The 27,831-nt window shown below is 47.9% G+C and overlaps 1 protein-coding gene across 7 annotated transcripts in view; it reads left to right on the top strand.

Moving 5' to 3' along the window:
* Positions 1–27,831, top strand: part of ATP9B (ATPase phospholipid transporting 9B (putative)) — a 230,402-nt gene that overhangs the window by 102,546 nt on the left and 100,025 nt on the right. For 5 of the 7 annotated variants that reach the window (XM_047696257.1, XM_047696254.1, XM_047696253.1 and 2 more), the window contains 2 exons: positions 6,316–6,391; positions 11,702–11,778. The exons of 1 other annotated variant lie outside the window; for it this stretch is intronic. In XM_047696257.1, coding sequence (XP_047552213.1) covers positions 6,316–6,391; positions 11,702–11,778 — 153 coding nt within the window. Of the gene's footprint in view, positions 1–6,315; positions 6,392–11,701; positions 11,779–27,831 lie in introns of those variants that run through there. One more of the 7 variants, XM_047696260.1, reaches the window with a different exon arrangement.

Raw genomic sequence — 27,831 nt, 5'->3', positions numbered from 1 at the left:
CACACAATTTAAAAATTTCATGAAGTTCAATTTGTTCTTTCTCTTGCTACTCTGCCTTTGGAATCGTATCCAACATGTCCAAGAAATCACTGCCAAATCTGATGTCATGAAGCTTTTGTCCTATGTTTTCTTCTAAGGGTTTTGTTGTTTTAAGTCTAACGTTTAGGTTTTTGATTTATTTTGAATTATTTATTTTATTTACTGATTTTGAGAGAAAGAGAGAGTGAGCATGAGGAGGGGGATGTTCAAAGGGAGAAGCAGACTCCCTGCTGGGCAGGGAGCCAGATGCGGGACTCCATCCCGGGACTCCAGGATCATGACCCGAGCCGAAGGCAGTCGCTTAACCGACTGAGCCCCCTAGGCGCCCCTTGAGTTATTTTTATGTGTGCTATTAGGGAAGGGTAACGTCATCGTTTCGCATGTGGATATCCAGTTTTCCCAGCATCATTCGTTTTTGAAAGACTCTTCTCCCTACTGTAAGGTCTTGGCACCTCATCAAAAATTATTTCACCATACGTGCACGTGTTTGTTTCTGGGCTCTTTGTTTTAGTCTGCCGGTCTGTTACCTTTGTCTTTATCCCAGGACCATGCCGTTCTGATTCCTGTAGATTTATAGTAAGTTTTAACATGAAGAAGTACGATTCTTCCAGTTTTGTCCTTCTCATTCCTCCAGGGTTGTTTTGGTTATTTGGATTCCTTGGGATTCCATATGAATTTTAAGAGGGTTTTTCTATTTCTGTAGAAAATGTCATTGGGATTTTGATCAAGGATTGCATTGAATCTGTAGATCACTCTGGGTAGTCTTCACATTTTAACAACATTAAGTCTTCCAATCCATGAACATGGGATGTGTTTCCATTTATTTATATCTTCTTTACTTTCGGCAGTTTTGCATTTTTTATTGTATGAGTCTTAAGTTAATTCTTAAATATTTTATTATTTTTGAAGCTATGTGGAATTGTTCTTATAATTTCCTTTTCAGATTGTCATTGGTAGTGTACAGAAATGCAACTGATTTTTTTTTTTTTAAGATTTATCTGTTTATTTTAGTGGGGGGTGCACAGGGAGAGGGAGAGTCTCAAGCAGAGTCCACACTGAGCCCGGGGCCAGACACTGGGCTCCTTCCCACCACCCTGAGGTCATGACCTGAGCTGAAACCAAGAGCTGGACACTCAGTTGTTGACTCTTAACTACGCTGCTCGGGCGCCGCTGAAACACAGCTGGTTTTTGTGCGTTGACTGTGTTTCCTGCCACTTTGCTTCATTCATTCGTTAGGTCAAGCAGTTGTACTGTGTGTGGGAGATCTGTGGAATCTTTAGTGTTTCCTACATACAAGATGATAACCTGCAAACAAGTAATTTTACTGATTCCTTCCCAATAACATGGCTTTTATTTCTTTTTCTTGCATAGTTGCTCTAGCTGGAACTTCCAGTACTGTGTCCTGACCCAAAATGAAATGCTTTCAGTCTTTCACCATCTGGTATGCTGTTCCCTGTGGCTTTTTGTGTTTGACTTTTATTATCCTGATGTGGTTCCCTTCTTCTCCTAGTTCGTTGAATGCTTCATTTATTGATTTTTAATCACAAAAGCATATTAAACATTTGCTTTTTCTGCATCAGTTGAGATGGTCATGTGGGGTTTTTTTCTTCATCCTGTTAATGTAATGTATGACATTGATGGCTTAGATGTTGAACTAACCTTGCATTCTGCTTGGTCATAGTGTGTAATCCTTTTAATATTTTGCTAAATTGGGTTTGCTAGTATATAAGAGTTTTGCACCAGTGATCAGAAAGGATGTTGATCTTTCTTTCTCTTGTCATGTCTTTGTCTGGCTTTGGTATCAGGGTTGTGCTGGGTTTACAGAGTGAGTTAGGAGATGTCCCTTCTCTTTTTAATTTTTTGGAATAGTTTTAGAATGACTGATGTTAGTCTTTCTTTACATTTTTGGTAGATTTTACCAGTGAAGTCATTGGATCCAGGGCTTTTCTCTTGTCACATTTTTTATATTGATTTCAGTCTCTTAACTAGATATAGATCTATTCAGATTTTCTGTTTCTTCATGAATAGTCTTAGTAGGTTTTGTGTTTCTAGAAATTCATCCATTCATCCAATTTTTTGCGCTTGGGTACTAATGTATTCTCTTTTAATCCTTTTTATTTCTGTTAACTATAATAATTTTCCGCTTTGGTTTCTGAATTTAGTAATTTGAGTCTTTTTTTTTTCCTTAGTTCAACTAGCTTAAGGTTTGCCAATTTTATTGATGTTTTCGAAGAATGAACTTTTGATTTCATTCACTTTTAAAATTGTTTTTCTGTTTCTTTATTTCACTTGTCTTTGCTCTGGTCTTTATTTTTTCCTTCCTTCAGCTAGCTTTAGCTTTGGTTTATTCTCCTTGTTCTAGTTCCATAGTTGTAAAGTTACGTCATCGATTTCCTCTTTTTTTTTTTTTTTTAAAGATTTTATTTATTTATTTGACAGAGAGAGACACAGTGAGAGAGGAAACACAAACAGGAGGAGTGGCAGACGGAGAAGCAGGCTCCCCGCTGAGCAGGGAGCCTAATGCAGGGCTCTGTCCCAGGACCCTGGATCATGACCTGAGCAGAAGGCAGACTTCTAATGACTGCGCCACTCTGACGCCCATCCTTACTCTTTTTTAATCTAAGCATTTATAGCTATTAATTTCCCCTTAGTACCACTTATGTTGTACCTCACAAGTTTTTGTGAGTTGTGCTTTCATTATCATTTGTCTCTAAGCATCTTTCAATTTCCTTTGTGATTTCTTCATAATCCATTGGTTGTTTTAAAGTGTTGAATTTCCACAATTTTGTGAATTCTCTGTTAATGATTTCTAACTTTATCTCATTGTGGTTGGAGTAGATGTTTTATTAACATAAGGTCTATCATGGGAAATGTTCCTTGTGCACTTGAGAAGAATGTGTATCTGTTTTTGGGTGGAATATTCTGTATATCTGTTAAATCTAGTTGGCTTATTTTGCTTAGTTTTCTATTTACTTACTTCCATCTGGTTGTTCTAGCTGTAGTTGTGAGTGGATTTTCTATTTACTTACTTCTGTCTGCTTGTTCTAGCTGTAGTTGTTGAGTGGAAAAATAAGGTCTCTAACGATTACTATTGAGCTCTTTCTCCCTTCAATTCTGTCAGTTTTTGCTTCATATATGTTTATGGATTTTCATTAGATGCACAGTTGTTTATAATCGTCTTCCTGCCTTACTGAACATTAAATTAATATATAATGTCTCTTGTAACCTTTTTTGGTTTAACATTTCATTTGTCTGATATTAGTGTAGCTGCACCTGCTCACTTTTGCTTACGAATCTCATGGACTGTCTCCTCCCACACGTTCACTTGCAAGCTCTCTGTGTGTTTGGGTCTACAGGGGGTCTCAGCATGTAGACAGTGTGCAGTGGGATCATGTATTTTTGTCCATTGTGTCAGTCTTTGTCTTTTGATTGTTGAGTTTAATTCATTGGTATTTAAGTAATTACTGAAAAGAAGGGACTTAACTTCTGTCATTGTTCAGTTTTTTCTATGTGCCTTTTAGGTTTTTTTTGTTTTTGTTTTTGTTTTTGTTTTGTTTTGTTTTGTTTTTGGTCCCTCATTTCCTACATTAGCATCTTCTATTGTGTTTTGTTAGTTTTTGTAGGGAAATGTTTAAATTTCTCATTTCCTTTTGTTATATTCTGTAGCTGTTTTCTTTGTGGTTACCATGGGACTTACATTTAACATTCTAAAGATACAGCACTCTAATTTGAATTGATACCAACTTAAGTTCAGTAACATACAAAGGCTCTGCTCCTTTACAGCTCTGTCCTCACCCCTTTTGTTTGCCGATGTCACACAGTTACATCTTCATACATTCTGTGCCTAAAAATGTAAACGAATAATTCTTTTAAATACACCAGCCTCTTAAATAATGTAGAAAACAAGATTTGGAGTTACAAACCAAAATTACAACAAGACTAGGGTTTTCTTATTTGTCATTTACGTCACGAGAGCAAGAATTATAGTCACGAACCACTGTTCTGGTGAGACTTGCTTTATAGTTGTCTGTGTACTGCCGTTCTTGAGGTCTTTGCTCCCCGTGTGGTTTGAGTCACCCGCAGGACGCCCTCTAGCAGTTCTCCGAGGAAAGGTCTAGTGGCCACGTACCCTCTTAGCTTTTGTTTGTCTGGGAATGTCCTGATTTTACCCTGAGTTTGGAAGGATGGTACTGCGGGCTATCGAATTACTTGGCTGACGTGGGTGTTTCTTTGTTTGTTTGTTTGTTTGTTTTTCAGTGTTTTGAATATATCAGCACACGGCCTCCTGGCCACCCGAATTCCTAATGAAACATTTGCATATAACCTTATTGGGGATCCCTCCTATGGGATGGTGTGCTGCTTTCCTACTGCTTTCAAGAGTCTCTTTTTGTGTTTTGTCTTTTATTTTTTTAAAAGATTTATTTATTTTAGAGAGCTCTTGATGGGGAGGGGTGGAGGGAGAATAAGAAAATATCATGCAGACTCCACACTGAGCATGGGGTCCAACGCAGGGGTCAGTCTTACAACACTGAAGTCATGACCTGAGCGGAAACAAGAGTCCAGACACCTAACTGACTGAGCCACCCCACCACACTTGTTTTTGTCTTATATATATATATATATATATATATATATATATATATATATATCCTTTTTTTTGACAGACAGAGATCAGAAGTAGGCAGGGAGGCAGAGAGAGGGGGAGGTAGGCTCCCCGCTGAGCAGAGAGCCTGATGCGGGGCTCGATCCCAGGACCCTGAGATCATGACCTGAGCCGAAGGCAGCAGCTTAACCCACTAAGCCACCCAGGCCCCTTGTCTTTGTCTTTTAAAACTCGTATTACGTGGCTCTCTGTGGGTCTCGGAGCTCATCTTCCTGGACTTGGTTGAGCTTCCTCACTGTTCACATGTGCGCCTTTCATCATATTTGGGGTGTTTTCATCCATTACTTCTTCACATCTTCTCTCTGCCCTTTTCACTCTGGCTTCCCTTTCCGGGACTCCCACAACACGTACATTGGTTAGTACCCTGCTGTCTTGTACTCCCTCAGACCCTTTTAATTTCCCTCCACCTGTTTCCATTCTGTTTCCCAGACTTGGTCGTCTCCTTGTTCTGTGTTCAGGTTTGCTGATTCTTCTGCATGGTTAGATCTGCCTTGAATCTCTTCAGGGAAATTTTCACTTCAGTCATCGTAATTTTCAGCTCTTGACTTTCTTCTGGTTTCTGTTTAGGTTTTCTATCTCCTTATTCTTATTTATGTTTTGTTCACATATTGTTTTCTTGACATTCTCCACATCTTCATTTCTTTAAATATCCTTAATACTTTCCTTTTAATGTCTTTGTCTAGTGTATCTGACATCATGTCTTTTTCAGGGGTGGTTTCTGTTGATTTATAATTTTCCTTTCATACTTTTTTGGGTGTTTTTTTTAATGCCTCATTATTGTTGAACACTTTCTTTCTTTCTCTTTTAGTATAATAACATGGTAACTCTAGAATTCAGTTCTCTCTCTTCCTCAGGGTTGGCTGGGGTTTTAGTCATTATATTGATTCGTTGATTTTTTTATTATTATAGGCTGTCGTGCTGGGTTATCAGCCTGAGGTGTATATTTAATGTCTCCTCGGGTCTTGTCTGAGCTTTTCCGTGGGCACGCACAGTCCCTTCCTAATTCCCACCTATGCAGCTGTTTCTGAATGTCCTAATGTGTGGCTCCCAAAAGGGAGCCAAGGGGGCCCTTGCCCTTTCAATGCCCTTGGTGTTGCTAGAGCTGGAGCTGGAGGGGTGACAGCGATGGCTGCCAGGCTCGGTGTCGGCACCTGTGTGATGGGAAGCCACCGTCAGTGTCAGAGCGTAGACCCTGCTGCTGGGAGGACAGGTCCTTGCCCTGGCGTCTGCAGGCTGTTCCAGAAACACGTGCACAGCTGCCTGCGGCGTGGCTGGGTGGCTGCGACCATGCTGAGAGCTCGGAGAGACCCAAACTGACGACTTCCCCTGGACAGTGGCAGGCTTCGGCAGACCCCACGGTCCCCAAAGAGTCCCATCAGACAGTCTGCCCCTGGGGTTGTTGCCCAGGTGGGGAGAGATTCCTGGTGCTCCCTGCTCTGCCCTCTTCCCAGCATCCTCTGTCTAAATTCCCTTGTTTATCACCTTTATTCCGAAGTGCGGCTTCCCTGCTCACTTGCTGAATCCAGCTCGTACACTTGTTTCTATCACTGCACGTACCTGAAGTGAAAAAGGTTGCTAACTTGCTATTTTTCCCCTTCTCTCTCTGCGAACAGGAAGACTGCGACCCACCCGTCCATGAGAGTCTCAGCATAGAAAACACACTGTGGGCAAGCACCATTGTCGCATCAGGTACGAGACACGTTCTCTCACTAGCACCAGCTCTCACATCTAGGTGCTCTGTGTAGTGGAGTGCCTGTGCACATGGTGTCTGAAAATCCTGCCCTGCGTTACCAGGGCCCTTACCCTGAGGGCTGAGTCCTAGGCAAACTCGGGCTGTGGGCTGTGGGCTGTGGTGGCAAGGAGCAAGACGCAGAGCAGCTTGGGGGCTTCTGCTGGTTCAGATTCTTGGCAGACTTCTCAGTGTCCCTCACTCGGAGGTGGCACAGCGCAATTGGGGAGGGAAGTGGTGGTCCTTGGGGGATCTTCCCACTCCTCAGTCACCCAGGAGAGTTCCGAAGAGGTCACTGAGCTGGGTTTTTCTGTCGGGGAGAAAAGTATCCAACGAGATGGGGGCTTTGGGAGGTATTTCATGTTGGGCCTTTGGAGACCAGAGTGAAGCTTCTTAATTTTCTTCCGAGTGACACTGGGGGATGTTGCAGTATTTCTACTGTTTGAACGGGGCGGGGGTGGTGACCTAAAGACACATTTTGGGAAGTAGATTCTCTGGGAGGCATTGAAATCTAAATGATGGTCAGCTTCACAGAGACTGATTGACTTAGTACTGGTAACCAGGGGAGAATCTTAGCAGCCGGGAGCCTAGGGGATGCTGGTGGGGGTTGGAAGGTTGGGGGACGTTCAGGGTAGGGCTGTCTGTCTTCTCAATCTGTGGCCCAACACCCACAGCCTTCCTTTCTCGGAATTCGGTTGCTCTTCTGATCCCTCCGCAGGCCAGGTGCTGGTGAATGCCCAGGCCTGGGCGCTCAGGGGAAGGATGGCTTATTGAGGTGAGGCCAGTGCTTTACCCTCTGCCAAGTGCCACGGGGAAGTACAGGTTCCCCCAAAGCAAAGAAGCCAAAATCCTTACCCGGCCAGAGCTCACGGGAGGAGCAAGCAGGGGCTCCAGGGAGGGGGTGGAGGGGCCCAGGTTGGATATGGGAGCTCACCAGCAGCTGTGTTGAGGGCCTTGCCGCTGTGGGCGGGGGAGGCTGGTGCCGGGTCCTCGGGCCCCAGAAGGGAAGGGCAGAGCAGTGCTGGGCGCACGGGGGCCATGGGCCTGTGTGCACAGTAGCGTGTAAACCAGACCCCTGTGGGGGTCCACTTGTGTACCTCTTAGGGACTAGAGGATGCGAGAGAACCTAGTTTTATACTAATGTTTTCTATGTTTAAGAAAAAGCTTGATGGCAAAAAGGACAATTCTGATAGAAATTGAGGCATTTCGTGATTTTTGTACTGATGATTTTTAAAATTTCTCAAACTAAAGAGAAAGAGAAGTAAGGAGAGCACACCAAGGAGAGAGTCGGAGGGAGCAGGCCAGGTCTCGGGCTGCGTAGACCCCAGGAAAGAGACACTCGCCGTGCCTGAGGGGTCACTGTGGACAGGGCACTGCTGCCAGGAGAAGTCCCAGTCTCGTCTGGTGCTTCCTCCTTGCTGCTGTTCTGGGTCACAGGCCCGTGTGGTGTTGTCGCCAGTAGCCTCCCTGTGCCGGCCCCCTTGTTCACACGGCCACACAGCCAGGCTGTCGCAGGATCAGGATTTCATCCAGGGGGCTGTCTTCAAGGGCTGTCATCCTTCAGCCTTTAGTATTTCATCGTTTATAGGAAAATATTTAAAACATTCTGTAAATATGCTGATGCTTGGTCACAGACTTCACATTTTCCATGTCTACGGCTGTATTCCGTTTTGTTTCCATTCATCCATAATGAAGATGCTTTTTCAAAAATGTTTTATTTGTGATCTTTTTGCTCCCTGTGTATTAGAATGTTGCTACTGATCCCCATTGCTATCGATCTGTGGCCTCTCTCCTCGCAGAGACAGAAGCCCCCGAGTGGAAGGCTTCCATGATGCCCTTGATAACTCCCCGTACACACCACTCCTGTCCTGGCCTCCACTCTCCGGGTCACCTGGATGCGTGGTAGCTCCTGGTTGCATACGTGGGCAGAGCAGACATGAATCTAGGTGTCACATAGGCTCGCCATGCTGACAACTGTTTCTGACTCCCTCGTGCGTAGAATTCAGTTAGCCCGCTGGGCCTGTGTTCCAAGAATGGATTTCTACTGCCCCAAAACCATCCGTTCAAAAAAATTTAAATAAGACACTTCTAATTTTAATTTGTGTTTGGACATTTTAAAAATGCAAGCTGTTTTCATTAATTTTAAATATTTTAATACATACCTACCTTTATTTAAAAACCTTAATAGTGTGAGCAGTTACTAGATTCTGCATATTATCAAACTGCTGTGCTCAAGCAATGTTTGAAAGACCTTGGGTTTCTAGGAGTTACTTAAGGTCTCATATCTTCTTTATACTTGATTGTAAGTTGAGAAAGACAGACCAGAATTTTTTAAAATCTTATTTTTTAAATGATATGTGTCCACTGAATTCAGGTTGCCTCCTAGGTAAAGTGAACTTGGGCCTTCCTCCCTTGTCCTGGGGTTCTGAGTGCGTGGGAACGAGGGCTCATGTTAGCACTACAGAGGACCAAGGACCAAGGGTCCCTGAAGAGGGACAGACACAGGTGCTTGTGGTGCCTCCATCTTCATCCCCGCGTTGGTCTGTGAGCGCCATTCTTCCAAGAGCAGAGTCCGCGGCAAGAGAGTGTTCTGATCTTCAGCTACCAAGAGCCAGGAAGCAGAGATGTTCCTCTCGAGCAGGGCTGCTGGGCGCGTGTGCCCACGGCAGAGACCCCCTCTAGAGTGGGGGCGCGTGTGCCCACGGCGGTGCATCCCCCAAAGCAAGGCTGCTGGGCGTGTGTGCTCACCAGGGTCCAGGCTGACCTCGCTAGAGTGAGGGCCTATGTGTAGACCGGGGTCCAGGACGGGTACTGCTTGTGATAAGTAAAGAAGATGAGAGTGAACACTTGGACACTTTTATAAAGCAGTTCGATGAAATCATTTAATGTTGAAAACTTGGGATATACATACTCTTTTTGGATTTGTGTTTCATCCCGTTGGGTGAGGTCTGGCACGGCATTTCAGGAGACTAGTCCTCGTGACGGCTTAGAAACTTCGAAATCACGCCTTTTGCTGTCGGGTGCGTGGTGTGTGAGGCTCCTGCTGCAGGGGCTGGACGGGCAGTGGGAAGGCGGGAGAGCCTGTGTCGCACTGCAGCCCCCGAGGGGCCTGACCTTGAGAGCTCGGCGCGCGGGCGGTGGGTGGGGCGCAGTTGGCGCAGGCGCCGTGGGAAGCGCGGGGACAGGCCGCCCTGCGGGAGGAGGGTGCGGGGCGCGGCGGGCGGCGCGCAGAGCTGGTGCAGGGCGCCGTGTCGGTCTGTGTCCCCGGTGCAGTCTGTCGGAGTGGCTTTGCTGGGGCGGGTGCGCCGCGTTTGCGGGGCCGTCGTGCGCTCGTGTGCGGCCGAGCTGGGGCTCTGTCGGGACGGGCCGAGGAAGGCGCTTTGCCCGGCAGCCGGCAGGTGCCCGAGTGCCCGTCCGGAAACCCTTTGGTTGGCTGCGAGCTCTTAGGTCGGTCGGTCTGTCTCTGACGCGTTATCTCTGTCCGACCCCCGCATGAACGCGCTGCCGTTCGCTCTCGGGTCTTCTTTTGGACATGAGCGGGGAAGCCCTCGGCCGTCTCTTTGCCTTCCGGACCGAGCGCTCAGTCGCTGCCCTCCCGGCTGTGCCCAGCGCGGCCCTGACGGCCGGACCGCGTCTGAGCGCGCCAGTGCGCTGCTCCGGTCACGTCTCGCGCCGCATTTGGGTCCTTGCAACTGTAATGCCCACCTAGAACCAACGCTGCTCCCGGCCTGTCTGCATTTTAGGACAGTGTTTTCTAGCCTGATCACGTTTTAAGTCTTTTCTGAGACTCTTTGTTCTGCTCATATTAAAAATAACTTTGTAGTTTATCTTGTTCTTTTTTTGTACTTTTTTAATAGTAGTGAGCTTACTTAACATGAGGCACTCGTGTATTCTGTTTAAGTTACGTGTGGTTGGCAGAATAGGCAGAAAACCCTGGCGCAGTCGGAGCTACCATACTGCTTCAGCAGCTCGAGAACTGCCGCTGTGTTTGTCGTCGGAGTCCTCTGTAGGCTGAGGTCACTGCGCAGTCCGTGCTTTCCTGTCATCCAGGGCGGACCCATCGTCTGCGGGTTTGTTTGGACAGTGATCTAGAAGGGTAGCGTCCGCACAGTTTGGGCCGCCTTCCGGGCTGGAGGGGCTGCTCTGCTTCCAAGAGGCTCAGGAAATTCAACCTCACAGCTCTGCCAGCCGCACACGATTAACAAGGGGAGAAGAAAGGAGATGCTTATTTTGAAAGAAACATGTGTCACCTCTGCGGGGTGACTGCTGAGCAGCCCTCTAGCACCTCCCTGTCTTCCTGAACATTCCATGGGTGAAACTGTCCATTATCTAATGCGTGTAATTTGCAGCTCTCTGTTCATACAAATCCGGATCCATCGCTAGGATTACCTTTATTCCGTGGTCCTGACTTACGACACACTGAATTGCACACATTGCACTAATGTGACATCAGGGTTTTTGTCGAACCGTTAACAGTGAATTCTGCAGTGCTGTTGGTCTTCGGGAGTTCATGGATGTGATCATCTTTGATCATTTCTCATCAGAATTTATGGAAACTAGGAGTATAGACTATGCATAGCTACAGTTTAGAACAGACTTCTGTGGTTTCTTAATTTGACATCACAGAGGTGAGAGCCTCTGAGCCTTTGTGACCCAAGGGCTGTTCCGGCTGTTTTCGTCTTTTACCTGAAGTCCGAGACACGCACACACTTACAAAACCAGACTTTAGGAGACATGAGTTAAAAAGGCTAGTTACATCTAAATTCAGCATCAGATATTAGTGATGTAACTGTCCCTCATTGTTTTAATTGTATACGAGCTGAAATGTCCGCAGAGGCTCGCAGACCCAGCAGTGCTCGACTGTGTCGCTCGGGGACGGTGGCTGCGCAGGGGCAGGGCTGCTCTGAAGGCCCCGGCATGCGTCCGAGGACTTGAGGACGCAGCGTCCCTGCACTTACCTGCGGGGCTGCCCACGAGGACCAGCGAGCGGTGTCAGCCTTTCTCCTGATGGCGAGAAGATTGTTAGTCCATTTCCTGATGTTGTACGTAGGGAAATTTGTACGGCTGAAGAAATCATTTGAGTTCCTGGGAGTTTATTTTGAAAGTTGAGATTAGACTTTCTTGAACAGGCTAAACTAAATGTGCTGTGAGATAAATTTATGTAAAAGTGAGTAGTGAATAATATTCTCCCTCAAGACTTTGATGAGGAAGTGTTCTCTCTGCTCACCCTTTGAGGCATCTCTGTAAGCACCGCTCTCGTGTTTTCACAGGTACTGTAATAGGTGTTGTCATTTATACTGGAAAAGAGACTCGGAGTGTAATGAACACATCCAATCCAAAAAATAAGGTAGGCTAGATGAAGGGGCAGCTGCTTTAATGACCGATTTTCCCTTTCAGTAAGAAAGTACGTGCGGTTCTGAAGAGCCTGTTCATAACCTAAACCAGACTTTGAAAAGTGCTGGTGGTCTCGGGTCTGAACTCTCTGTATTTAATGTGACAGCATGCTCATACTGAAGAACTTCCAGAAGTATCTTTTCTTGGTCAATCAAATTTTCTATATCTCTTAAGTTTTCTTTGTTGGATATACCATTTGCCCATAATTTGATACTTAGTTGTGGTCTCTTCTTTTCAGTTTACTTATTTTATAATTTGTACTCTTTTTTTATGTTGACGGCTCATTTAAAAAAAAAAAAGGATCTATATCAATATTTAATAGTATTTGATGGTGTGACATTGTTGAACTTGTTTCATTTAAGTTATTTTCATTTCATAAGCATGTTGAAAACAGATTTTAGTTTTAAAGACTGCTTGATTAAATTCCTAAATTAATCATATTTCTGTTACACTCCTGAAACTGTCGTTTGCACAGGCAGCAAGTGTATGCAAGTTACATAGTTTGAATTCTCCGTTGCTGTTACTTGGTTAACACATTTTGTATGGTCAAGTCACAGAGAGTGCTCATGTCCACTTTATGAGAAGTCTTTTTAACTGTGCATTTTACTCTTTATTTGAAATGTACCTGAGCTGCATCTAAGTAGCACAGAAGAAGCACTGCCACGCATTCAGGACTTGCTTTGTGAGTAACTAATACCTTTTGTAGGAAGTTTTATTGCTGAGCAGAGGAAATGAAGTAAATCTTTGAAAAGATATTTTTAAAGACAAAATGCATTCCATTTTTTCCAGCTAAATACTGTTTCAAAAACCAGTTAGCCCTCCTGGCGTCGGGAAAGTGGCCCTTACAGAGGTGCTCTGGGGCGTGTCCTGTCTGGTGGGCGTCCTTACCCGTGCCAGGGTGCGCGGCTCCTCCCAGCGGGGCTGACAAAGAGGCGTTCGTTGGACTCCAGATGTCTGTGTGTGACACGTTTACTCAAGAGGAAGACTGTTTCATCAGTATAAGTTCTGCTGTGATAACAGGGAAAACGATGCGCGTCGATGTGTACTACAACCTCGGGCTCATCCGGGGAGACCGAATGTCCCGCAGGTTATTACTTTCCAGTAGAGTTAGATGTATTTAAAAATGAATTATTAAACAAATTATTGACAGTTACATGCATATTTGTTGGTATGTGTTCTGTAAAGTACAGCGATTTTTTTCTTTACTAAGCAGAACTAGAATGTTCTACTGATGCATGTACAGGTTGTAGGGTACGCTTTGTTTCTTAATCATTCCTAGTCATTTTGCTTTTAGAATGACTGTGAGGGTAAATTTAAATATTAAATTTTAAAATCTTAAAAGTTACCCTGTCATGTAACAGAGCTCCTGTGTCCTCCCGCCTCACGCTTCAGGACATTCTGCCCCCTCCCATCGTCTGTGTCGCACCTCCCCGTTGTGCACACGCTTTTGGTTTTGGCTGCCATGCTCTTCCCCTTGGGGGTGTGGACACAGTTGGGCGACCTTTCTGCAGTGTGTACCGGTGGTGAAGAAATTCGGCCTGGGGCTTTGCTGCGCGGCCAGAGTCTGGGCAGTGCCGCCAGCCAGCTCTGTGACACTGGGCAAATGGCCTGCTTCTGCGTCCTACCGCTCAGCACCTCTTACCCAGCATTATTGTCTTCCTGTGCCGTGAAGTGTGCCTTGCGAGTGTGTGCCCTGAACCACTCAGCGCATACCGGGCTGTGCGGCACCCCGCCCCGCTGCCCCGCCAGGCGGCCTGGATGTGCTTGTGTCCCAGTCAGCAGTCCTCCCTTCCTCCTGTAAAAAAAAAAACAAGCTTGGCAATGTCCTTGGTGTTAGCATAGCATACCTTAATAGGAAGGGTATCTTTGACTTTCTGCAGAGCTGGATTCAGAGCCCCTCTCTGCCGCTTCTCAGCCTCACGGGCGGCACAAACATGCTCTTCCGCTGGCTGGCGCCTTCCTGGTGCTGCCGTCAGACCTCCCTGCCAGGTGGGACTCCTTGTGACAGTGACAGCTGAGGCCCAGGCAGAGCCTGACGCGTGGCAGTCGCTACGTGAAGTACTTGGTCTGTGACTTCGTGAATCTGCACCACTGCACTTGGAGGGAACGGCGGCATCTGGTTCTGGAGCCGGGGACGTTGTGGCGCAGGGGTCTGTGCTTATCGCGGGGCGGCTGGCTTCTCTGTGGAAGCGCTGTGGGTCAGGGAGAGCCACTTCTGTAAATTCAGGAGTGCTTCCAGGAGAAGAATAAAATCTCTATATCTGCATACCTTATTAAATCTTCCCAAGTGTCAAGTGCCAGATTCATAAGAAAAAAATTCAGGAAACAGTGTAAGCTATAGTGGCCAAAAAGTCACAGGTGTAATATATCTAGGGGAAGTACTGTGTATGCTGAATGAGAAGATTATGTGGTGTTCGAATCCCGAAAGAGGGAAAGGAGGACCCAGAAAACGTTACTTGCTGTCAGACATTACGTGAAGACGACATCTCGGTGTCCTTCAGTAGGTGACTAAACCAGCGAACCTTGACTTCAGAGAAGGCCCCTGGACACAAAAAGGAGGCATTTCAGAGGGAAAGCAGATCATTTCCCTGAGTTTGCCTTCTTTAGAGAAGCTCACCATTCCTCAGACTCCATTCCGTGGTGTGTGGAGGGCAGTGATGGACTCGGCGATGGGGAGACGTGTCGCTGTGGAGTTCACGACAGCAAAGGGATTGGGGCTGGAAATCCGTATTTGTGAACGAGTCCTCTCTAAGTCATGCTGTGGTACAAATTGCCCTAAAAACCGCAGTGGCTTTACTACAACAGAGACTGCTTTTCTCCTCGGTGTGTGTCTGATGTGTGGGTGGGTGCGCTGCGCATCACCGTCCCTCAGGGAGCCCTGCTAGACACGTGCTTCCGGGACCGCTGGGTACGAAGACGCAGGCGGGAGGGTTACATACCGAATGGCTCAGGCCACCCTTCCTTGGCCAGAGCAAGGAATAGCCTCATGGAAGGTGAAGGAGTCAGAAAGGGGCAGGCTGAGCCCCCGTGCGGAAGGTGGGAAAGGGGAATATTCAATGACTTAGGGCCATGGGTACCCCGTCGTGGTCATCGATGAGAGTTCCCAGGCCTCTTATGTACCGTAAGAGCCAAAACAAAACAGGAGCGGACTAGAGCCCTCCCCAGTGTGGGCACGGGGCTGAAGCGGAGGAGGAGGAGGCAGGAAGGACGGTCGTAGCCCGGGGGGAGGCCTGCAGTGCACCGGCGCTGCAGAGGTCGGTGGGGAGAAAAATGGAGAGAGACAAGTGGATTTAGCGACAGGAATCATTGTCTGTAATTGTTGTGGGGGACCAGATGCAGAAGCAGATGGGGATACCGGGGGTGAGGGGAAGGCCCGTGCGGCCAAGGCTCGGGAGGGAGCCCAGTGCACCAGGTCGGCCGCGGGGATGCAGGCAGAGGGTCTAACTGGTTTTGTTTGTTACTGATGAGAAAATGGTAAAATTTCATGCTTTCCATAAAACAAGAAAGGCCTTAGTTTATAAAGGAGAAGCTGTCGTCTGTGGAAGGATGAGTCTTAGGGGCATCCCGCGGCCACTTCGGATCCCTGGAGAGAAGATTCCGTTGTCAACGTGGAAGAGCTGCCGTGTGCAGTAGCGCACGGCCCCGTGGCCCTGGACACATGTGTACCGTCCTCAGTCCTCCAGCCAGTGTCTCTCGCTTCGTAGCGCGTCCATGGCCCGCCTTCCCTGGAGCGTGGGGAGGATGTCGTGCTCATTTGTGCCACGTCTGTGTACTTCCGGGACGCAAGCACTCCTGGAGGAGCAGCGCTGAGCGGCGGTGGAGAAGCGAACGATGACTGTCACTCCGGGACAGGGATGCACAGTGCGGCCAGCGGGAGCTGGAGAGGGTTGGCCCAAGAGTTCACCTCCTGTTCTCGAGCTGTGTCGAGTTGTGTGAAGGCCCCCACTGCTGCTGGATTCTTCCTTCCGTAGCAGAGCCCATCAGGGGCGTGGGGCTCTCTCGGGCCGATGTTCGGGAGCCCCAGAGCAGAAGCAGAGACGTGGACAGAGAAGTGGTTGCGCCAGAGTGACCGGTGGTGGGGCAGGTGGGCCACGGCCACAGCCGCCTGCAGGTGCTCACAGGTGGCACTGCTAGACGTCACGGCCTGCCTGTGGGGCCCCTGTCTCCCCCCTGGGAAAACACCAGCCGTCCCTGCGGGTTGGGAGATGTGAGTGTGACTTCTCCTGGAGGCCAGAGGTGTTCTCCAGCACCTGTACCCTTCAGATACCCTCCTGGGGCTGAGTAAGGGGATGTGCGCCATTTAAGCAGTTCGGCTGATTGCTTCGTGAAACCTGTTTTGTTTTGTTTTTTTTTTTTTAATATTTTTTTTTAAAGATTTTATTTATTTATTTGACAGAGAAAGATCACAAGCAGGCAGAGAGGCAGGCAGAGAGAGACAGGAGGAGGAAGCAGGCTCCCTGCTGAGCAGAGAGCCCGACGCGGGACTCGATCCCAGGACCCTGAGATCATGATCTGAGCCGAAGGCAGCGGCTTAACCCACTGAGCCACCCAGGCGCCCCCTGAAACCTGTTTTTAAACTTGTCATTCTGCCCATCTCACTTCCCAAGCCTTCATTTGGGCATTTCTCCTTTTGTCTTCAGTTTGTCTGTTTTGTTCTTCTGTTGCTGCTTGTCAGAAAGTAAACATTACACAGAAAAGTGAGGCGAAAATATGATGGCGTGTCTCATATTCTCCTGCGGCGACAGACGCCCCCACTTGTCGCCAGCACGCATTTTAAATAGATGGAGGCAGTCTCTGTAGCTGCTGTCATTGCCACCTGTCCCCCTCTACAACGCTCTCTGACCACACGGCCCCATCTTGTGGCCCCGCTGAGTGGCCTGGGGCTGGCGACATCAGCGTCACCACCGCCTGCGCAGGGGCTGCCCCCAGGTGTCTCTCCTCGACCTCCTGGGTCGGAAACAGGGTTGGGACACATACTGATAACCGAGAGCCTCCACCTCCGTCGTGGCCATGACAGTCTGAGATGGAAGAGCCTTCGTAGGCAGCTGGACTCCGCTGGGGCCAGGGTCGCTGACCGGCCAGTGATGCCCCTGCGTGAACTCACGCTTCCAGAGTGGGCCTTGGAATCTGAGGTGATGATTTTATAGAATCAGAACGTACAGCTTTAAGCTTATTGACAAGGGACACTCTCTAAGACGTAAAACGCTTTATCCTGTCCTGGGGGTCAGTACCGAATTCTATGATGTTGTTCAGTGGAGGAGAGTCCTGAGACGCAGGTCGTTTCCTGAGGCTCTTTTTCAGGACGAGAATGTGCGCCTCCAGCGTCCCAACAGGCACGAGGCAGGGACACGGGGTCCACCCGGTCTGAAATTTCTATCTTAAAACTTAGAACAAACCGAAAGTTCTTATTACTAAGCAGTTACTTTTATAATAATATTTGGTGAAAGTTTAAATTATAAGGAATACAGCTTGAGTAATGGGCTGTTTTATAAAACCTAGCTTGAGATATATTTAATAAGATGATACTTGATTACATTTAAGAGGGAAAAATTCTTACAGGAGGTTAAGAAAAATCAATTGTGACAGGCTGCCATTTTCATGCCATTCATAATAATAAGTTGCTCAGAGCAAGAGCATCAAGGATGAAATGGTAATACAGACAGCTTCAAGCGGTTATTGTAATCCCTTGGGCATATTGATTTGTGTTTCTAATAAAAAGATGCTTTCAAACGTCTCACTGACAGACAGGTGATATGTGCCATTATGTGAATTAGAGCTACTTCTTGTTCTCTGAATTGTCGTAAAGGCATTTTCAGATAACAGAACAAAATAGAATCAGCTGTGCTGTATTTTGCAGGGTGAAATATCAAGGCTGTGTTGGAGAACAGCTTTCTTATTTTAAAAAGGACAAATTATTAATATTTTAAAAAGTTGTGTTGACTTTTATTAAGATGTTACCAAAGAATAACTTAGTTCTCTTTTTTCTTGTGGTTGCGTGCAATCGTAGCACCCCTTAATTTTTCTAATAGTTGTCTTCTTGAGAAATAAGATATCTTTGGGTTTAAATATGTGTTTAGAAATGTGACTGTGTACCCCGTGCAAGTGCCTTTGCTGTGGGATTCAGCAGCGTGGTCCATCTCCATAGGCAGTGAGGCTGCGGGAGTGCCAGGTTGGGATGACTGTTAGTGACAAATTGCAGTGTTTGAAAGCCTCATCAGGAAAAGCTCAACGAGAGGAAGCGCCCAAGAGCATAGTTAGTTGGGCGGTGTGCTGGCGGGACCCAGGGCAGCTCTCGGGGTTAGGGCAAGCACACACCCACCTTTGCTGCACTGCTGTGAGCGTGCATTTCCGTATTACAGCTGTTCACAATTGAAAGTTGTGTCTTCATCAGCAGTGTGAATGTAAATAGACTTATGATTTCAGGAAAGCAATAAAGAGGCAAAATGCTAAATGGTTAGAAAGCAGCCCTAACGATAACATCTGGGACGTAATGCTCTATCAGAGTGTGCAGCGGATAGCTACACCAGGAAACCTGGATTTAGTCCCTAAGTTCCTTTTAAATATGAATTTGATTATAAAGCAGGTGTTCTAAACAGGGGCATGAGGATATTTATTTTTTAAAATAATTACTTTGTATCGCTAAAGCACTTAGTGCTACATAAAGTTCTGGTGAGGCGGGCTTGTGAATTACTTGTTGCTTCCGTGGTGAGCTTGTGGCCCCCTTAAGTTCTTTATAATCACAGTCTTAGCAGACAAGTACAGGGGCCCCTGGATGGCTCAGCTGGTTCAGTGTCTGACTCTCGATTTCGGCTCGGCTTGTGATCTCAGGATCCTGGGATCGAGCCCCGAGTCAGCGGGGAATCTGCTTGGGATTCTCTCTCCCCTCCCCCCACTCCCTCCCTCGTGCCCTTTCTCTCTAAATCAGTAAATAAAATTTCTAAAAATGAAGAGTATAATTTATTCAAGAAGCAAGTAAATGTTTTCGTAATTGTCTGTTTTTTTTGAAATCCTTGTTTCCTTACTCTGAGGCCATGAGAACTGTTAGAAATTTGTGGAAGTGTGATGCCTTGCTGACCATGATGTCTGCATCTGACTTAGTGTGAGCTCACAGAGCTGAGTACTTCCCATCACCAGATTATCCCGAAGCCTTTTTTGGTGGAAGCCATTTTGGACAGATGAGAGACAGGATCTGGAATATCTAGTAGGATCGAGAGTAAGGAGAAAGACCAGTTTTAAAACTTGGCCGGGAATTGGAGGAAGGTGGAGTGTGGGTGATGATGGTATGAGTGGAGACAGGAGAAGGGGATAGTGAGATTTTTCTGTTCTTTTGAGATTCCCAGAGTTGGTATCTTCTTCCCAGGAGGGTGGTGGTGGGTCTGAGTGGTACAGACCCGTGCTGGGACTGTGCATACAGGGGCCTCCCGTGGCCATCATGGATCAGAAACAGGTTGTGTGTATGGGTATGGGTTCAGAAGCAGACTTTCCTGGGAGAAAATTGCAAGCCAGGGCAGCTAGAAGGGAAGGTCACTGGTCTCCTTACTGTGTCTTGGGAAGGTCTCCTGTGCAGGGTGGTCACCTAAGGTCTTCCTCCTTAGAGAGAGAAGCTGGTCCAAGATTGGGGCGGGGTGGAGGGACATCAACTAGCCGGCACTTGGCAGGCAGGTGCGGTGCTCTCCTAGGGGCTGTGGCTGGCATGTGGAGAGCCAGCCCCATGCTGGCCACCGTGGCAGTGTCAGGCCTCTGGCATATCGGCCACCACGTGTGCTGAATGATTGGATGGTTTTCTTAAGGAACTGATCGTTTTGTTCCCCTCCACAGTTATTTTTTCTAAGCGACAATTTTATTAAAAATATTCCTCAGAAGCAAATCTTAAAACATCTGGTTTCAACTTAATTGTTTTCTCATACATCTGAAAACATATTCTGAATGCTACTGTTTTTTAAGTTTGATTTGTCAACATTAGAGTAGCAACTGTACCAAAGTTTCTTTTTTAAAACAGCATTAACTAAAACATGTGTATGATAAATTTAACATGAAATTAAATGGTTTTCTTTTCTCCTATGTAATTAACAGTGTCAGCTAATAATTACCTTTTGTAAAACTTTAAAATATATCGTGTGTGTGTGTGCGCGCGTGCGTGCGAGCTTTCCCACTGTGAGGAACTGTTGACTGCCTGGGATTGCTTGCCGAGGGGCCGTCACCCACAGTAAGCAGCTCGGAAAGGCTCGTTTTTGAGCCGTGGAAGACCATCAAAACCATAACTTTCTTGAGGCCTTGAGTCAGAATGACATTTTTGAGCACAGGACACACACAGTTCTGCGGGGTAAGTTACACATCAGACATTCCTTTTTCTCAACTTGAAGTCAGCATGCCAGTGTATTTCTAAATAGTATTTTCAAAAGGCAGTAGGAAAAGTTTCAGGTGAGCCCCAGACATCCTCTGCAAAGGTTAGCCCCGTCCTCCAGAGAACAGAGCCTTCCAGCGGCAAAGCTTTAGTGAGTATTAGTTGAAATACTTAACCGTTTGATGTTTTTAAATGCTGGGAGTCGGTGACGTCATGGGAGGAGTCCTGCCCCAGGTGGGGGGTGGGGGTGAGGCCTTGGGGTGTGAGGTGACCAGGACGCACAGGGCCTGCGGGGTGCTAGGTGTCTCACGTGTTGTCAGCGCTCCCACCCTAGTGACTGACGCTGCTTCGTAACTGACACTGGGCTCGTCAGTGCAGCGGGCCGGCCGGGGGTGCTGTTTGGTCGGTTGGTTTGAGTGTGAGGACCCTTCAGAAGACCAGTGTCCTGTGTTCCTGGCGAAGGAGGGCGCGCTGGTAAATGACAGACCGACAGTGACAGCAAGGTGCCGAAGGTGCCACGGAGAGGCTTCCTGTCACCCTGGGCACCTGCATTAACTGGCTTTTTTGCCCCATTAACACTTCTGAGTTTTTAAACAACCAAGACATTGTAACAGACAGAACTATTACGCTACTTTTTGATTATAAATCTTAGTTTTTGAAGCACATGTAGTTCATAAAATTTTTACTTTCCAAAACAGGTAGAGAAGAAGAATTGTTTGGAGTGCAGAATTTGTAAAAATTTTTAGAGATTTTTAAATGATCCATTTTTTAAAAATAAATAAAAAATAAAAAAGGGGCTCCTGGGTGGCTTAGTCGGTTAAGTGTCTGCCTTCGGCTCAGGTCATTATCCCAGGGTCCCGGGATCAGTGTCCCAGCTCGGCGAAGAGTCTGCTTCTCCCTCTGCCCCTCCCACTCTCTCTCTTTCAAATAATTAAAAAAAAAAATGATTTATTTTTACAGATACACAGCAGTGTGGGTAGAATTTTGAAAATAGTTATTGTCTAAGCTGCCCGTCGCTGTTTCCATTGTGGGTCCTCTAGCAGGAGATGAGTCATAAAAATTCAGCGGAGTTGAAGATGTGTGTGTGTGTGTGTGTGTGTGTGTGTGTGTGCGCGCGCGCTGCAGGAGCGGTTGGCACCCCAGTGTGCTGGTGGCTGGAGTGCTAGGCTCTCGTCGTCATCTTCCCTTGCCCCTGTGCCCTCCAGCCTCCCCACCCCCTGCTCCCACACAGCTGGCCAGCCCTCCCCCCGCACCTCCCTTGGGAGGCACCCCTGTCCAGGCGCTGCTGCTAAGCCCCCACCCACACAGCTCAGATAGCTGCTGTCCTGTTTGCGCTCAGTATCCCACCCAGATGCACCCGTGCTCACAGAGTGCAGATCAGTTGAGCTTAGTTTCTTGCCCAAGGCCATCCCAGGAACCCGTTTCTTGCAGGGCAAACACGCACCTCTGCTGCAGCCAGAGGCCCTGACCTCTCGCAGGCCTTTCTTGAGGGCTCCGCACCCCCCCGCCCCCCACCTGCTCGCTGCCTAGCCCAGAGGCTCCCCTTTGCTTCTGTGTTCACCAGGCTTCAGTGGCCCTGCTCTCTTAGCCTTCTCGGGCAGCCTCAGAGTTCCCGGCATGAACCCTGAGCTCCGAGGAGAGAGGGAATGAGATCCCGCTGACTCGCCTGTCCACTGCCTCAGGGAACCTTCTTGGCCACAGCGATTGGTCGCACCTGTATTTCGGGTGCCCTGCCTGGTGCACATGCTTATCAAACTGGTTGAACAAAGGCGTGAACGTGAGTAACTGTTGGTGTACGTGTCTGCCTCTTCCACACATTTTCAACTCTCCAGAGGCAGAAGCTGTACCTTGTTCTCTTCCTGCAGTCCAGGCTTCTCAGACATGATCAGTGTGGGGCAGTTTACTTAGCACCGAAGAAGGGTATCAGGACGATCGGCCTGAAAGTTATATGGTGTCTCTGTGGGGGACGGGGCCCCCCTGTGTTAAACACCGGAGACTGGAGATGCTGTCTTGGGTGGTAGAGTGTCTGGCAGTATGCGGGGAGTGAGGGACTGGGGGGTACGGGGGGGTGGTCTACAGGGTCGGGGGCGCATCTGTGCAGCACTTGTGCTCCAGGTACGACAGTCAGCACGCACTGCACTGTCTTCGTTGACTGTGCTGTTCGGTTTGCTCCTGGCATTACTGTCCGCCTGTTACGTCCGTGATTGATGCTCATACTGTCCCTGTGCCCTGTGGGAGCACGTTCAGCCCCGTGTCTGTGTCCCATTGTTATAAAGCCATCGTTTAGAGATATTGGGAAAATTGGGCAGCCACATGCACAAGAATGAAACTGGACCGTTTTCTCATGCCGCACACAAAACAGACTCAAAATGGATGAAAGACGTAAATGTGAGACAGGAGTCCATCACAGTCTTAGAGCGCCGGCAGCGACCTCTCGGGCCTCAGCTGCAGCAGCTTCTTGCTAGACGTGTCTCCAAGGTAAGGGAGATAGAGGCACAAGTGAACTGTTGCGAGTTCATGAAGATAAAAAGCTTCTGCACAGCAAAGTAAGCAAAACTAAAATGCAGCCTCCGGAATGGGAGAAGATATTTGGGTATCTTACCAGATAACGGGTCTGATTCCAAGATCTGTAAGGAGCTTGTCAAACACGACACCCGAAAACAAAAGAATTCAGTCAAGAAATGGGCAGAAGACGAGAACAGACATTTCCGCAAAGCAGACATCCAGATGGCCAACAGACACATGAAAAAAGGCTCCACATCACTCAGCATCAGCGAAATACAAATCAAAACCACAAGGAGATCCCACCTCACACCAGTCAGAATGGCTAAAATGAACAAGTCAGGAAACGATAGAAGTTGGTGAGGATGTGAAGAAAGGGGAATCCTCCTACACTGTCTACAATAGCCAAACTATGGAAGGAGCCCAGATGTCCATCGACACACGAACAGGTAAAGAAGATGTGGTGTGTGTATGTACAATGGAATACTACGCAGCCATCAAAAATGAAATCTTGCCATTTGCAATGATGTAGATGGAGCCAAGAGGGAATTATGCTAAGCAAAATAAGTCAGTTAGAGAAAGACAGTTATCATAGGATTTCATTCTTATGTGGAATTTAGAAATAAAACAGAATCCTAGGGGAAGGGAAGAAAAAATAAGACAGAATCACACAAATCGTAAGCGACTCTTAACTATAGAGAACAAACTGAGGGTGGCTGGGGTGACTGGGGGCGGGCATTAGGGCACGTGATGGCATGAGCACTGGGTATTGTAGGCGACTGATGAGTCACCTCTACTCCTGAAGCTCATAATACAGTATATTGTAACTGAATCAAACTTAAATTTAAAAAATGAAAATAAAAAAATAAATAAAAATACTGTTTTTTCTTTCTGCTACAAAGAGATGTTCCAGAGTCATCTGTGTCTTCTTTGCCCCCGCCCTGGGGTCACAGAGTGGTATTTGGAGGTCAGAGGGGACCTGAGTGTGCTCGCCACTGTTGAGATGGGCTGTGTCCAGGCCCAGGCATTGGACGGAGTAAGGAGACAGATGGAAGCACGACAGAAGACAGACAGATGGACGCATGTATGCTCAGACGCACACCGTGAAGCCTAATTTTTTTTTTTAAGATTTTATTTATTTATTTGACAGAGAGAGATCACAAGCAGGCAGAGAGGCAGGCAGAGAGAGAGGAGGAAGCAGGCTCCCCGCTGAGCAGAGAGCCCGATGCGGGGCTCGATCCCAGGACCCTGAGATCATGACCTGAGCCGAAGGCAGAGGCTTAACCCACTGAGCCACCCAGGCGCCCCGCCTAATTTTATTCATGTCGATTGAACACTGCGAGTTCCGACACACTTGCTGGTCTCGTTTTCCTCCTCTGTGGTGAGAAACGTGGTTACTGTTGCCCTTGGCGCGTTGACTTCTCTGATCGGCCACACTGGTCAGCTGCACCTCTTTGCTCCTGTCGGGCTCCGGCGTCTGGGCCCAGCCGTGCTTGCCTGTGTCCTTCCTCGGGGGCTCGCAGCCAGCCCTGCCCCGGGCACCAGCACGTGGACTGTGTTGATAAGGGACGCGTCCAGGTGCGCATCCTCCAGTTCTGTTTCGTTCCGCTTCGGTGAGGCTCCGACCACGGCTGATGCTTCGGAGACCTCAGCCGGAGCTTACAGTGAGTCAAGACGGACGCACGAAGCGTTCAGCAGATGCCGATTGAAAATGAGTCGGTTGTGGAGAGCCGGTGAGAGACGTCTTGAATACGTAGAGCCTCACCCTGGAAGAGCCTTTAGGTGAGTGTAGAATAGTGTTTGTCTTTAAGTGACTTACGAGGAAGCGAGGTCTGAACCCGCTCGGTCTCTTTGAACATACGATGCTTCCCTGCTGTTTTATCGGTCACACATCTGTGGTCACGGGCTGCTCTGCCAGAGTGTGACCGTGTTCCTGCTGGGGAGCCTCCTCTCTGGAGAGCTCTGAGCAGACACAGGTGCCGAGGCCCGATTCTCCGTGTGGACTCGGGCTCCCTGCACGGCTGTCCGTGGGACGCCGGGCAAAGACACTGGGAATCAGTGTCCTCCGCTCGCTCCGTCTGCTCCTTCCTCCACAAGCAGAGCGTACTTAGTGGGACTGGCTTTTCGCATGTACTACTGCTTGGGATTTGGAACGAACACTGTCCTGAGAGAGATTTTAACCAAAAGAAGGAGGTCGTCATGGGTACATTCATCTTCTGTCTCTCTCCCTGCATTTTACAGAGAGCACAGCTCAGTAAGTAGTGACTTGTTCTAGCTGTGAGTTGCTGTGCTGACATTAAGGATTTAAAAAATATATATATATTCCAAATTAAGTGACTTCAGAGGTCATGAACAGAGTCAGGAAGCGAGGCCTGGCACTCAGACGGATGTCTTCAGCCGCAGAGCTGGAGTCCTGCGGACTCTGCCATTGGTACTGATGCTCAGGAGACAAGGAGCACCCACTCCCCATCCTCGCGGGAAGGTTCCCGGCCCACGCCGTGCTCCGGAGAGCCAGTGGTTGGCCGAGTGGCGAGCTGGACCCCCTCCCGCTATTGCAGACAGACGTATGCACGGGAAGAAAGGAGACAGATGTGACCTGACCTCATCAAGGGCCTTAACCTGTGGAAATGAGCGGCTTGTGTAGGATACAATTTAGAGAAGGATTTATTTTGTTTTGGTTGAATATTTAGTCATTCACACAACAATCTTCTTAAGTTAAAGTCAATAATTTGTTTTTTTATTACAATTACAAAAATTGTTTCATAGCCTTAAGACACAGACATGGTCTGAAACACACAACATAGAAAACAGGATTTTCATAATGGACCAATTTAATATGTTTTTAATTCCAAACAATATAAAGAAAAACGACTACTTCCAAGTTTTAATTTCGGGCTAAGATGACGCCTTTGTTCCGTACTTCAGATAAATGCGGATGGCATTGCAGCGGCTCGGTCGCAGGCGAATGTGCTCCCTTTGCCTTCTTCACAGTCAGGTCAGGTGACTATGGATTGTACACTGGATTCTGGAAGAAAATCAGATGGAGACGTTTCCTCACAGTCTTTAATTAGTCATCACTCTTCGAGATCTGTTGTCGAGCCTTGGCCTTCTGCCTCAAGAATCATTAACTTTTGGGGCGTCTGGGTGGCTCAGTGGGTTAAAGCCTCTGCCTCCAGCTCGGGTCATGATCCCAGGGTCCTGGGATCGAGCCCCGCATCAGGCTCTCTGCTCAGTGGAGAGCCTGCTTCCCCCTCTCTCTGTCTCTGCCTGCCTCTCTGCCTACTTGTGATGTCTCTGTCAAATAAATAAATAAAATAAAAAAAAAAAAGAATCATTAACTCTTCTAAAGACATATGTGGTTGCTAGTTAACCCACACCAGTAAATAAATAAATGGGCTCTTGGACATTTTAAAGTATCCATGTAATTGCACAATTCCATTTACTACACACTTTAAGTCACTTTTAAGTGTCACATGCTGGGTTGCAGCTTGTGTTCTGATTCTGGTTTCGTGCTGAAATAGCACACTGCAGAGAAGAGGGCGCGCGGCCTGGCTCTGGCTTCACAGTCAGATCCACTCTGCTTAGGAGAGACTCGTTCACGCGTGAGCTTTAAGGACAAACGAATGATTTAATCATTTCCCCTTGAAATCAGTGAAAGTCGCTCAACAAGTATGAAAATGATCAGTCCTTTACTTGTTAACGCTGCAGCACTGCTTCTCAGAGTAAAGTGGTCGGCGTTCCTCCGTCCTCTGTCACCCTAGGGTGGCGGGCACGTCTTCCACGTGTCTGTCCCGCGTCTGCTTGTCGTCCGATCTGAACTTCTCTGTTAGCTTGGTCGTTGGACGCACTTCGAGTTATCTGCTGCTGTTAGTAATTAATACGAAGTTGTTTCTGTTCATAAGCTTTTTTCCCTTCTTAGAGGCTGGGACAGAGAGGGAAGGAGAGTGCATGTGGGCGGCATGCTGAGCGCAGAGCCCGGAGAGGAGCTCCGTCTCTCGACCCTACAATCAGGACCTGAGCTGAAATCAGGAGTCAGACACTTAACCAGCTGAGCCACCCAGGCGCCCCCTTTTACAGCCTTTCGATAGCAATTCACCATATATGTTTCATACTAAGAAACTGAGTATAAATTCTGTGTTTTCTGTTAGTGCTTCACTGCTCTCCTCAGAATTACCTGGGAGGCTGGTAACTTGCTCCTTCATCCGTCCGTGAACACTGGTTTTGTGCAGGTGCTTTTTAAGGCACAGGAAAACCATGGGGACATAAACATCTGTCCCTGGAGGAGCTTGTCATCTGCTCAGTGGGAGACGCATTAACAGACCGTTTTCAAGTGGACTCGTCCCTTAGAGCCTCACTAGCCCTCTAGTGCCTGGGAGCACTGGAAACTGACCTTGACACACCTGGGGCTGGGAGGGAGGTGTGTGGCCTGGAGGGGTCAGACTCGAGGATGGGGCAAGCAGAGACCCCGGGGGCGTAGGTCCCGGACGGGAAGTGATTCATCCCTCCTGTCACGTGTGGTTATGGCGGCAAGAGCAGACCCTGAAGAAACAGCCACGGCCTTGGTCACACGGGGCCTCCTGTGCCACCACGTAGTGCTTGACCCATGTCCCAGGGCCAGAGGAAGTGGGCTAAGTGCAGGGGGGAGTCTGTGGCAGATCGCTCTGACCGCGGTGGAGGACTGGTTCAAAACGTAAGACGGACCACACACAAGGTCTGGTGAGACCGTTTCAGACAGCTCAGTGTCGTCTCTACAGCACGAAATTGAGGGAGCGCTCCCATGTGTTCTGTTTACAGTCCATGACCTGACACCTCATAAATGCTCAGAATGCAGTCAGAGGTGTGAGGGAACGAGGAATTTTTAAAATATTAACGGAAAGAAAAAATATGTCGCTTCGTGCTGAGCTTTTGAATTTTTAAATAGATTAAAACAAATTTGATAAGTCTTAAACCTGAGACTTGATTTGAAAGAGCTGTGAGCTCTTCAGATTCGAGAAGCCACGTCCTGCAGAAGCCAGTGGGGTTTGTGGGTGAGCGGCAGAAAAGGCGGTGGCGCCGCCAGACCATCCCTCTGTAGACCTCCCACCGCAGCCTGCCCTGGAAGCCACAGGAGAGGAGCGGGAGGAGCAGCAAGGGGAGATGTGGGTGTGGAGGTCCTGCATC

The sequence above is a fragment of the Lutra lutra genome, chromosome 12 (genome assembly GCF_902655055.1).
Source record: "Lutra lutra chromosome 12, mLutLut1.2, whole genome shotgun sequence".
Lineage (NCBI taxonomy): Eukaryota > Metazoa > Chordata > Mammalia > Carnivora > Mustelidae > Lutra > Lutra lutra.
Note: the sequence above shows the minus strand (reverse complement) of the source record. Positions and strands in the feature narration are given on the sequence as shown.